At 39.9% G+C, this 12451-nt stretch overlaps 1 protein-coding gene across 2 annotated transcripts; it reads right to left on the bottom strand.

The window, feature by feature from the left end:
- Positions 1 to 4590: 4590 nt before the first annotated feature.
- On the bottom strand, positions 4591 to 11424 carry LIN7C (lin-7 homolog C, crumbs cell polarity complex component). Of its 2 annotated transcripts, XM_030200690.1 has the most exons (6): positions 11289 to 11341; positions 10378 to 10502; positions 9223 to 9341; positions 8851 to 8922; positions 8105 to 8314; positions 4591 to 5777 (listed from the first exon to the last, which is right to left on the bottom strand). In XM_030200690.1, the coding sequence occupies exons 2-6, from the start codon at positions 10388 to 10390 to the stop codon at positions 5622 to 5624; spliced, it is 570 nt and encodes a 189-aa protein (XP_030056550.1). In that variant the 5' UTR covers positions 10391 to 10502; positions 11289 to 11341; the 3' UTR covers positions 4591 to 5621. The 2 variants fall into 2 exon arrangements, with proteins under 2 accessions (XP_030056550.1, XP_030056549.1); XM_030200689.1 differs by lacking the exon at positions 10378 to 10502 and having other exon boundaries at positions 11289 to 11424.
- Positions 11425 to 12451: the final 1027 nt, after the last annotated feature.

Genomic DNA, 12451 nt, shown 5'->3' with positions numbered 1-12451 from the left:
CATCCATTCAAGTTGCAAAGAAGTGCATGCAAAACCTGAAGGATTAAGGTCTGGTTTTCTAACACTGGAGATTTAGCACACAGTCTGAAGATTAAAAAAAAAAAAAAAAATAGCTCATTAAGATTTCCTTACAAGGGCATTGTATATTTAAATAATATTGTCTAGAATTATTTGAACCATCCCAGTTGCATCACTTTCTGGAGGAAAAAGCAAGTAGCAACTAGATTTTGATCCTGGTTGGATAGGGATATTTTAAATATTTGATGCATGTTCCTGCTGTTTATATTATTTCTAATTCTTTGACCTCACATGTTTTTGGTAGTCATTTCTTTTATTGATAATGCTTTTCGTAAACATTTGGATATTCAAAGGCTAATTTTTCTGTACAAAGTTATGCTTTGTGTACATTTGAAATGCTATATAAAAATTAGCTAATTTTTTGTTTTTCTTGTGCCACCATAAACTATCTACAACTTTGTTCTTATTTCATTGAAGCAGATGGATGTACAATCTAATTAATAAAATGGGGAGGAAGCAATCATGTCACTGAATACAGGCAAAAAGCAGGTGCCACAACTATGACATTTGCAGTACCATATCCGTAATATTTTAGCACAGAATATATATTGGACTTTCCAGATGCACACATCTAATGTGCATAATTATGTACACACATGCAACACTTCTTCAGGGCCCAGTACAATCTCTGTACAAAGTATTTGATGCTGCTGGCACACATCCCACACACAACAATGTATGAGTTTCCAAGGCAATGTTACTGTCCCGTGTTTGCCCAGAATGTGTTTACTGCACTGGGTGTAAACATTTTCTACACAAGCATTGGGAAACTGCATGTGAACCTGAGCGCACAGCCACATAAACCATAATTCTTATCTGCACACCTGGTACGGCCCTAATTAGAAGTGTGAGAGCACTGAAAAGGCCAGATAATTTCATAACCAGTATGACTGCGCTGAAATGAGCCAAAGTACAAACAAGGATTACAAGTAAAAGGTTCAGCATTTCTAGAAAGAAAACACTTTTTTTTCAGGCCAAGTTTTATTTTTTTGAACAAATATTTTATAAGCTTGATAAGTCCCCTCAGGGTGTTGGTTTTTCTATAATAACCACACTTTCCGGATGGTTGAACCACAAAGCAAACAACTTACTCAAGTGATTACGGTGTAACCACGCCTATCACATCATTATTTTTAAAATAATGGCTGAGCTGCGCTTACTTCAGCTTCAGGAAAAGTACTATCCCTAACAACCTTCTAAACAGTTCATAGCAAGTCAATCAATGTCTGCTCAATACATTTATGAATATAATGGACAGGTGAGAGCAGCTGTTTTTGTCCTGACTGTGACAGAGATACTGCTTTCAACCAGTTCAGCATTGAAGACACTCAGTCTACGCTGGTAATAAACACCCAACTTCCAGCTCACTGTGAACTCATTTCTAAAAGTTAAGGCTCAGATACATGTTTGGGTGGCAAAGATTACTACAATGTGAAGCTGTGCATGTGATGCAACTCTACCTAATGACCATAGAAGTCTGAACAGGGGAAACAAATGGATAAATCACCTCTGCCCTAGTTCCATCCCGGTCCTCCCCTCCAAATGAAGAAACGGATTTTTTTCCTAACAATTTGGCACTGGATTACACATCACACCCTTATGGTTACCATACAGGTTATGAGCTGAGAACTGGCCCTTCACACTGTGACGGACTATAAACCAATATAATACTGGGGTGGAGAGGGAAGGGTCAATGCCCCAATAGCTGACTGAGGAGATAACATTAGAAATATAGCTACAGGAGTATTAAAGCACGTTTAAAAAAAAAAAAAAAAACTATCCACACCCACCGTTCCTACAAAAGAAGAAGGAAAAAAAAAGTTTGGCTTCTGCTACTTGCACATGTTCTGCAACATATAAGACAGACTCCTAATTGCACTGTTTCTTCACAGGTTTCCTTCACAGTCCACAGTGGGTGCTGCTGCGCTTGTAGTCAAACAGGCTGAGTAAAGGCCCACTCCATGTAATTCACTGCTAGTTCTTAACATACACACACTGCCGTCAAGACTTTTTTCTTCACCACTTCACTCAAATAGCTCAACAGCACACACAACCGATTGAAATATTGATTAAAGAGAAAAACCATACCCATTTAACCCTCTTCCCACCACTGCTACATTTATACCTTATCACACATCTGACATTCAGATACTCATTTTCAAAGCACATAGACTTACAAAGTTACTAGTACCTTATATAACTTTGCAAGTCTCTGTGCTTTGAAAACGAGCCTCCACATCTCATACCATCCTCACGGAGATGTGACGTCAGGAAGAGCACCAGGGGATAATTCTGTAATGTGGGCAGTAACATCTGTGCGCCAAATCCACATGCGAGCACAAAGAGTTCAAGCCCAGCTTGGTACTATTCTGTAAATACACACAGGAGCTGTCTGGGCTCTACTCACATTTATAAAAACCATAAATTAAGCATCTCTGTCTCTAGCATTTAGGCATCAACATCTACCCAACTGCACACATGCACCCATCCCTGCTTAGAGTACCTTCTATAAAAGAAAGAAAGATGCCTAGAATAGACCCCCACGAAACATTAGGTGAAGGCCCAAAATGCTAAATCTTTAAGGGTAACTAGATAATGTTCAAGGTTTAAACAGTAAAGTCACCTGCCTGGGCGAGTCGAGGAGCAGTGCATGCGAGAGCCCGGGGCTGTCTCAAGGACTCATTGGTAACTCTGTCGCCAAGACCCTGAAGCAGCACCGTGAAACGCTGGCCACCGTCGGCTTGAGGGCAGAGCGTTGAAGACAGCAAGTTATAGCACAGGAGTTCTGAGGTACTGATGAGATAGAAACAGCAGAAGAACAGTCGAGTGTTGACGACTAAGAACCTGGACATCAAAAAGATGTGTCCTTTTTTCAGTACCATAGCTCATCGTTGGATAGACTAGCTTGGATGTGTATGGAAGTCAGTGGAGTGAATTAACTCCTTAGGATTATGGATTATTTAAATTTTCAAATTTAAGTCTGAAGTGATAAGCTCAGCAAAACAAGTAATAAAAAATAAAAAGAATAGAAAAGAAATAGATCAACATAGTTGAGCTTTGGAATTTTTTTTTTTGGCCAATGATGAAGAAAGGATTGAATTGATCCATTTATCTCTTTTAGATATTAAATATCCAAGAGCTCTTTGAAGCCTTTTTCCTACCCAAATGGAGACCGAGAAGGTCAAGTAGATTCTAAGCTGGCGTCTACCTTGCACGTGGGATTTTGTTACAGTTTCGTACTTAAACAGTAAAGTGCCCTGAAACGCATTATTTGAGATAGGAAATAAGGTGAGCACACAAATAATTCTACTCACATTCCACAGAAATTACATTCAGATATTTCACAGGAAGTGAAATACAAGTGCAGTTCACAAGTTATAATAGATTGTTGATGTAAAAAATTCTCATGTTACATGCTACACCCAGTAGTACAAGATGACAAAACAAGAGTTATACAATGCTTGGGTATTACAATATTTATTCTTACTATACCTCTTTATAAAAACAGGCTCTACAAATATTCATATTTTACAGTTAAATAAGAAAACACTTCAGTAACTTACTAAAACTCTGATTTTGGTCTCGCCGTTTAAACCTACAGTTTAAATGCACGCAATCCTAGCAAACAGGGAACCTTTCATAAAGTTAACGTATACAGCCTACAGCGTTAGTGTTTCAGACTCTTCATTATCAACAGCATTCAAAAGTAGCACAGTGCACAAGAATACCCAGAAAGGATATTCAGACTAATTCACATATTCTAAGTATTACATGGACCAAGTTAACATTTATGCACTGTTTCGATCACTAGAAATGTTGGCCATTTCATTCTGTCAATCTTTGCTACTTCCTCCATAGCTCAGGGTTGTCAGAGAAACGTTTACAAGTAGCACCATGTTTTCCTAAGAAATCTGCCTAAGGGAAGCTAAAAACAACCACAGCACACTGTCTTGGCATGTTTATAGGACAACAGCCAGTCTCAGCCCACATTACATATAAACTGTGGTAGAGCAACAGTGACCACCGGTGGCCATTAGGTTAGCTGCAAGCATCACCACACAAAACAAACTTTTTCTCATTCCAAAGTGGCATCCAAAAGGAGTCAGTCAAATAGAAATATTGTAGAATTTTCATAGCTGTGCAAATATTTTAGTGCATATGGTAAATGAAAGTTAAAAAAACATATTGGTATAAAAAACTTGTAGTGTAATTTATTTAGTGAACGGATTTAAAAATGTTTTATTGATAGTTGATTTCCAGTCTGGTCTAATTTATTGTTACTCCAGCTCTCATGAGCACAGACTCATCATATATTTATACAACATACTGCAAACCACATACATTCAATCTTTTGGGGCTTTGTTCTGTGCTACTGAAGCAGCTTAACGCATTTTTAAGTTTTCTGTAAGTGAATCTTAGCAACTGTTTGGAAGCTTGTCCATCAGGAGGTTTTATGTATACAGATTTTTGTTATCTAGATAACTCATTTTAAGATACCAATGAAAAGGCCTGATCTAGATCAGGCCTTTTCATTGGTATCTTAAAATGAGTTACATTCAGGTACAGAATTGTCACTTCCTTCAGAGGGCTTACCATCTAAGGACCTCATTTACTAACATGTTTCTGTGCATGTTAGTAAATGATTCCAAGGTTGTTCCTGAGGTAAAGTGACTTGCTCAAGGGCACAGAAAGCATCAGTGGGATTTGAATCCCGTCTTCTCCACTTCTCAGTCCACTGCTCTAATCAGTAGGTTACTCCCAATCTAATAAGCAGCAGGCTGAGAACAATGAACGTTTCATGAAACAAGCACAAAAATGGGCTACATACTGAAATAAATGGAATGAAGAAAAATCAACAATATAAACTAATGCTAATAATAAAGAAGGGAATTGTACCCAATCCATCTCAACCATGCTAGTAGGCTCAGCTCAGACTGCTGCCCAAGAAAGCTTGCTCTTTCCCTCCTACCTTCCACTCCACTGCAAAGGTACAAACTTCGATCCTAAGTGCTCTAGTGACAGGAAACCAATACCTACTGTACCTGAATGTAACTCACTGAACTACAACTGAAAAAAAGGCATGAGTTAAATCTAAATGACTATTATGGAACCATATACCATTTAAGTCATTTTTTTCTCTATGATGTCAATTTCACAGAATTCCTGGGAGCTACAAAACTTACCATTGTTTGAAGGCATTAAAATATTTTCAATTTTTAATTTACAAGAAAAAAGGGAAAACAATCTTTTAGAAAATGATTTGTACAAATGAATATTTTAAAATGTTTTTAAAAGCAGCTTGTGTACATTAAAAGTGCAACAGCTGCACTGCGTTTTAAAATAGGTCTGTAAAAATGACTTGGCATCAGCACTCTTGTGATCAGAAAGTTCATTAGCTGCTGCTCAGCTACCAGTGATGCTATGAGCGAACCCTTAAAAGTTACACACAGTCTTGTACAGTCTTGTCTAGTGCACCGGTAGATCACACAAGTCTGTTTACTAAAATGGAAGTTGTTTCGAACAAACTATAACTACAGCGTGAGTTAGTTTTGCTGTCTGCGCTTTGCCGATCTCATTTTTTCAAACCGCAATTCCATTTCTTCCAGGACTTTAGGTGTGTATCGCACAACCAGCTTGACCTTGCCCTGTGCAGCCTTCAGTAGCTCCACTGCTTTTTCATGGTGTTCTCCTTCAACACTCTGTAAACACAATCACACAAACAGAAAATGTAAAGATTAACAAAATGTTCAATCATCACATTAGTCATAAAACTACAAAATATCTTTAAGCACCAAATAAGGAAAAGACATTCCTGACAAATGAAAAGCTATGTCCAAACAAAGAGAGTCCGTGGAATACACTGATGTGTTTTTCAATAGTTAAAACCAAGTTTATGCTAGAAGTGTGGCTGTCTTTTGGCATTAATAATGCAAGGCAACAGTAAAGAAGACAGAAAGTGTTAGAGAAGCACACATCAGCTACACAGACCACACATCAATTGCAGGAACGATCACTACTCCGCTATTTAATCACTAATGTCTAATCAGTGCCTATGTTCTGGACTGTTGTATTGTAAACAAGTGAAGAAAAAAAACAACTCACAGCCGCAGAAAGATATCATGCAGTATTAGACATAGATGTTCAATCCAGAGAAATTAATTTACATTAACTTAAGTGAGCTGTTTTAAGATACAGAATACAAAATGGGACAGGTATGTTTACTCACATGCATTGTGCAAGTTCTCAAATAAAAAATATAAACACACTGTCTTTGAAAGCTGTGTCAGTACATGCAAGTTTCCTGCATTTTCATATATGCTTTTGAGAATGTAAATACACAAGTTATTTTGACTCTCCAACCCAATCACATCACCAGACTTGCCTACTATTTACCAATTTATCCAAGTAAATGGCTTCTCAAAAGTGGTCTGTAAATGGCTTCTCAAAAGTGGTCTGTTCATATCTACACAGAAATCATTCCCGGGTCACATAAATGGCCGACTATCTGGAGACACCGTCCCGTTTACGAAGCCGCATGCTAATGCCGACACAGCCCATTCACTTTGAATGGGCTGTGTTGGCATTGCCGCATGGCTTAAAAAACAGGTGGGGGGGGGGGAGGGGGAGTGTATCTGCAGCACTGTTTATACTGCTGCAAAACGCATCCTGTCTCATGCTAAGCCTCTGAAAAATCAGACACGTGAAGCTTTGCTGTTTTAATGTCTTTTTATAGTCCAAAAAGGATCTCCCAAACAGACTCAAAGTAAGGAATATTTAGTTTTATTCTAAAAAAAACTCCAAACTCTTAAGTATACAAAAAAATATAAAAACTCCTTATTTCAATACTTTCATAAAGTGAATGTTCACATTCTTAGATGTATTGCTCAATGAAATTTTCTAATACCAATGAGCAATATACTTGAAGTGATCTTACAATAGGAAAATCTTGCATAGAAATCTATTTACACTGTTTTGCTGAGCTACAGCATTCTCTGCTTTTAGAGGCTATTTTATAAAGATGCGTGGAGAGATTTGATGTGTCTGGCCTTTTCTGCTTATGCTGCTTAAGTATATGGCTTTTTGCTTTTGATGTTTGCTAAATATTTTGTGTGGTATGTGTATGTTTTATGTATTTTTATGTGTCTATTGTACCTTGCCCTGGATAAGGGCGGGTTATAAATAATATACATTTAAATCTAGTAGAACTTTATTTTGCTTTATTATAGCCAAAATTGTGAATTAGATTTCCAAATCTCTAAGTGCTGTACCTGAACCAATGGGACCCATTTAACCAGAATATACCGGCTTTGTCAGAGTTTTTGGGTGTCCACTGCAGGGTCCCGTTGGTTCGGGTACAGCACTTTGAATAAAGATTTGGAAATCTAAGTTACGACTTTGGCTATAATAAGGCACTTTCCCACTCATGGCAGGCTCAATGCGGCTTAAATGGGGCAATGGAGGGTTAAGTGACTTGCCCAGAGTTTTTCTTGGTTTTTCCTGCACATTTTGTGTATTTAACATCTTTTTAGCAATCTCAGCTCGGTTTCTTGGCTTTTGCTATTGCACACTGCTCTGGATTTCTATGTTAAAATTACTAATCTGGACATAAGGCATGTTAAATAGTCAGGTACCGTTCATAGGTCCTTGACCAAATGGGCTCACACTCTGCAGGGCAAAGTGACTTGCCCAAGGTCACAAGACATGGTTCATTTAATGCTTGGAACGGCCATGTATATTCTCTGTTGGCAGAGTGTAATCAAATTTAAGTATTTTCTGGATGTGTTTTAATCTACTCGGAATTGAAGAGGGGCACAATAAAAGTGATTTTAATATCATCATCACTGGGAAAAGTAATATTTGAACCTTGGCTTCCCTGATTCTCATCTTACTGTTCTAACCACTAGGCCATCCCCTCCACTTCAATCTCTTTCAGCCAAATTAGTCATAAAACCTTTATAGTATCCAGAAGCAACCTTTAGTGAAGACATTTCTAGAGTTAGAAAAAAGAAAAAAAAAAAACCCATACCACTCCATTTACAGAAAGAAGCTGGTCTCCACGTTTCAGTCCACCGTGTCTATCGGCTATTCCACTGGGAATAATTCGAGAAATGTAGATGGGTGAGTTTTGCTCTTTTCCACCCATAATGTTGAATCCAAGACCCTCTTCTGTTTTTGGCAGCTCAACAACCCTGGGATGCGAATGGCCTTCGCTGGCAGCAAATGCGGCTACTGTGGCCTGTAAGAAACAGAGCATCTGTCCAGGTCTTCTCTCATTTACCTTGACTATTTTATAACTCAACCAGATAGCTATCGCCATCCATTTGAAGGAGGTAAGTCTGAAAATATTCATAAAAGTAAAATACAATTTTAAATCTATGACAGAGAAAAGTACCTAAATCCCCTTAAAAAAAAAAAAGTACCTAGCAGCAATTCAAGGTTATGCTAATTTTGTAAGGACGACTTGTACATTATCAATAACGGGACAGCCCAGCAGTGGGGAGGGAAGGAAATGGGAGAGGAGAATGCGCACCTAGGCAATTAACAATATCTGCCTATTGGTTTTAAAGGACAATGGGGCTATGTATAACATAGGACGTACAGCATTTAACACATGCTAAGCTTTAACAAAAGGGCCCCAAAGTTCACGCTCTTTATTGCAGTCTACATTCACAAGCACCGATTCTGCTCCACAAATAAGCAAGCGCGTTCAGCCTTTTCAGCTTGTCTGTGGTTTTCACTTGTTTCTAACAAAAGACTTTTTTCTTTTTTTACCTTGGCTGTTGCATTGGCTCTTACTTCTGGACTGCTACTGATGTCCACCGTCTCATACACATGTTCATATACCTTGAAAAGCCAAAACAATTACTGTATTTTCTGATTACCTGGAACACTTAAAAAAGTAGTTTTAAGTTCACATGTAAAAACTAAGAATGTGACTTGCTTTAGTTATATTTTTGGGGCCTGAAATGTGGTCTCTAAATATTTTAAGAAGATTATTAGTTTAAATTTTACTAAGGAAAATATTGCCTTACGCTTTCAGTGCTTGGGTAACCATCATTTTCAACTAGTGTGATTAATGCACAGTGCTTTAGACACACTGCAGTAAGGATTTAGCACCTGGTCAGAATGATTAATATTACCCACCTCCCTCACGGCATTACAGAAATCACTCTGCAGGACCCGCTGAAGAGCCTGCAGCTTTTGTGCTGGGACTTCACCGCTTCTTTGCAACTTTTCCAGCAGTTCAATTGCTCTAGAAATATCTAGAATTAAAAAAACAACATTTGTTAAACCAGAGCACTTGAGGGACAAATTTCTACAGGACACCTGTAAATAAATCAGCACATAAAAGCCAATCCCAAGTCACTGTGAAGTAAATCATATGTAAATTCTGCCTGGTGGTGGTAATATATTGCAGCTTTAAGTGCAATTAGAGTTAAGATTCTGGCTGTGTGCAACTTGGATTGCCTGTACATATGATCTGACAAGTTTGGCTTTACTACAAATTAAAAAGATAGTTCTGCTGTGTTTGAAGTCAGCTGATAATAGCTGGGATGCAGTGAAAGTCTGGAGTTTGCAAGAAGCCAGTATGGGCATCCTTGCCTTTTATTACTAACAAGAAAAACAATACAGTCATGTTGTGAAAGGGATGTAAAATGCTGCGAGATATTAAAAAATAATTTTCACTGAATATCTCTCTCTCTACCTGAGAACACACATGTAGTTTCTTACAGTTATAGGAATGACAGATATATAGAGAAAATCAGTTTCCTTGGACAGGGCGGCTGGAAACTGCATAATCTAGTCAAATTATTCCCATTTTAGAAAAGATAGGTCAGAAGGTGTATCAATGGCAGAAATGGGATTCAAATCTTAGTGTCCCTGGTTTTACGCCCATTGCTCTAACCACTCCCTATGACAAATCATCTTAATACCTACTGTACCTGAATGCATGTCACTATGACAGCTTTTAGGCTTCCAGACAGTATATAAGAAATTAAATAAAGTACAATAGTCCCAGCTAACCCATGCATGAAAAGCTAAGCTTGGGCCTTCTACTTGGTAGCAAACAGTACTGCCACTGATCCATCAAACGGCCCCCAATCATTTTTGAAGTTAACAATTCTGTGATGGATTAATTGCAAATAAGTGACATATAAAAACAACCTGCACGTCTAGCCCATCTGAGCACAAAAGATCTGACCCAGGGTATTATTCTGGGAGTCTTCCACTCTTCCCCAGCATCTTTCCCCCAAACCTCCTCCCCCTTTCCCATTGTCCTTTTAACCTCAACCTCACCGACTTCCATCATCCTGTTCCAATTCCAGCCTCTCCAAGCCAACTCTCATCCAGTGTGTTAATCTATCTCTGGAAGAGGTGTTCTGTTTTCTTCTAGCACCATGTGGAGCAAGCCAACTAAGAAACTAAGAAAGGGCAAGTTACAATTAGATTGTAAGCCTTCATGAGACAGGGACCAAATTTAATGCACTTTGAACAGCTGAAAGTTATGACTAATAAGTTTTTAATGGCTTATAACAAAGATATAGTCTGGTCTATAAGGTGTAATATTTGTATTTGCTTGTTTAGTTTTTCTCCAGGTTTCAGGACTCTTAGAAAAATAGTTTCCAGATTTCATGTTTTTCTTTCAACTGTTCAATAATTCCATTTTGTTCTGACAAGTTACATTCAGAGAAGGAGCCGCAATGCTGTTCCACTCTTTTGAATTTATTTACCAACACGCTAAATGACTACAGGTAAACACCAGCATGGTGTAGCCACTCTGCCCAGTAAGGATGATAGCTCAGGGCTTTAACTATTGCTGCTTCATGCAGGTTACACCCCAGGCTCTGTGCCTTTATTTAGGGTTATAACCGCCTCTTTGTGTAGGTTACGCCCCCCCCCCCCCAAATCCTCCACTTGAGGGTATTTACCACCCCATGCACTATCATGCCTTAGTTTCGGATGTAATTGTCATCCCATACGGGTCACCCTCTCCTCCAGGTTGTACCGCGAACACTTAAAGTAGGGAATGAAAAGGCTCGAGCTTCTCCATTTGAAAGAAGCTACGCGCGAGGCCCTGTCAGGTCTATCCTTGTCAAGACTGAGGCATAAAGTAACTTCCGGTACAAAGTCCGGCCGCCGGAAGGAAGCGGGGAGCCCCAGGGGCCTTGGGTTCCAGCCGCCCCCAGCAGGTGGGGAGCCGCACTCACCTCGCTCTAACCGCACCGTCTCCCCCACCACCGCTGCCATCACAACCCAGCCGGAGCTACTACCGCCGGACCAAGACCAAGAAGAAAGCCGGAAATGCCGCAAAGGAAGGCGGCGGCGGCTCCCAGGACGACGTAATTACATCACAAAGGCGTCCTATGAATGCTTCCATGCTGGTTTAATGAGAGGAGCCGGCATGAGCCTGGGGGCGGAGCTTGTTGCCTTATTGGCCAGCCAGAACAAAACAATTGCTGTCGCCGTTAAAAACCATGGCAAATTTGTGAGGTTTTATTAAATCTAATAGGTTTTGCATTTTCTCTATTATGAAGGGGGATGGAAGGGGTGTGTGTGGGGGGAGACTTAGAGAGTTTTCCAGGGGTCTTTGAGGGGGGGGGGAAGGGAGGGTTATATTGACAATGTGTTTGTCGGTGCTAAAGAGTTTGCTTTTTGTTATTTGCAGTGCTGTATTTTGGATTTCAGTGCATAGCTATAGGCCTTTATTTTTTCTTCTGATATATATAGAGGACTAGTAAAACAGGCCCGTTTCTGACACAAATGAAACAGGCGCTTGCAAGGTTTTCCTCTGAGTGTGTATGTTTGAGAGAGTATATGTGAGATTGACTGTGTGTGTGTGAGAGAGAGAGAGAGAGAATGAACGTGCGAGTGTGTGTGTGACAGAGAGGGTGAGACTGCTGGGTTCGAGTATGTCTCCTCTGACTCCCCTCCAGCCACCCAGCGATTCTCCTCTCTCCCCTGCTCCCCCTCCAGCCACCCAGCGATTCTACTTTTTCCCTTGCCCCCCCCCTCCAGCCAGCCAGTGATGCTCTTCTCTCCCCTGCCCCACCTCCAGCCACCCAGCGAATCTCCTCTCTCCCCTGCCCCCCCCCCAGCCACCCAGCGATTCTTCTCGCTCCCCAGCCCCCCCTCCAGCCACTGCACTTTAATCAACATATATTAAATTCCCCCCATGTGCTACAGGAAAGCACCGAGCACATGCTATATAATAAAACGCACCTCCAATGTTCTGAGGCCAAGAAAGTGAAGCCTTGAAGCATTCGTGCGCACTGATGACACGTAGTTCCGGAACATTGCAGGAATTCTTTAAGGCTTGAAGGCTTCACTTTCTCGGCTTCAGAACGTTGGAGGTGCGTTTTATTATATAGGA

Source organism: Microcaecilia unicolor, chromosome 4 (assembly GCF_901765095.1).
Source record: "Microcaecilia unicolor chromosome 4, aMicUni1.1, whole genome shotgun sequence".
NCBI lineage: Eukaryota > Metazoa > Chordata > Amphibia > Gymnophiona > Siphonopidae > Microcaecilia > Microcaecilia unicolor.
Note: the sequence above shows the minus strand (reverse complement) of the source record. Positions and strands in the feature narration are given on the sequence as shown.

Excerpts from the sequence above, each read along its gene's own strand:
- LIN7C (XM_030200689.1), bottom strand. The coding sequence starts at position 11,328 with ATGGCAGCGGTGGTGGGGGAGACGGTGCGGTTAGAGCGAG. Across the intron at positions 8,923-9,222 it reads TCTGTAATGCCGTGAGGGAG|GTATATGAACATGTGTATGA; the intron begins GTGGGTAATATT and ends TGGCTTTTCAAG. Across the intron at positions 8,315-8,850 it reads GAGCCAATGCAACAGCCAAG|GCCACAGTAGCCGCATTTGC; the intron begins GTAAAAAAAGAA and ends TGTTTCTTACAG.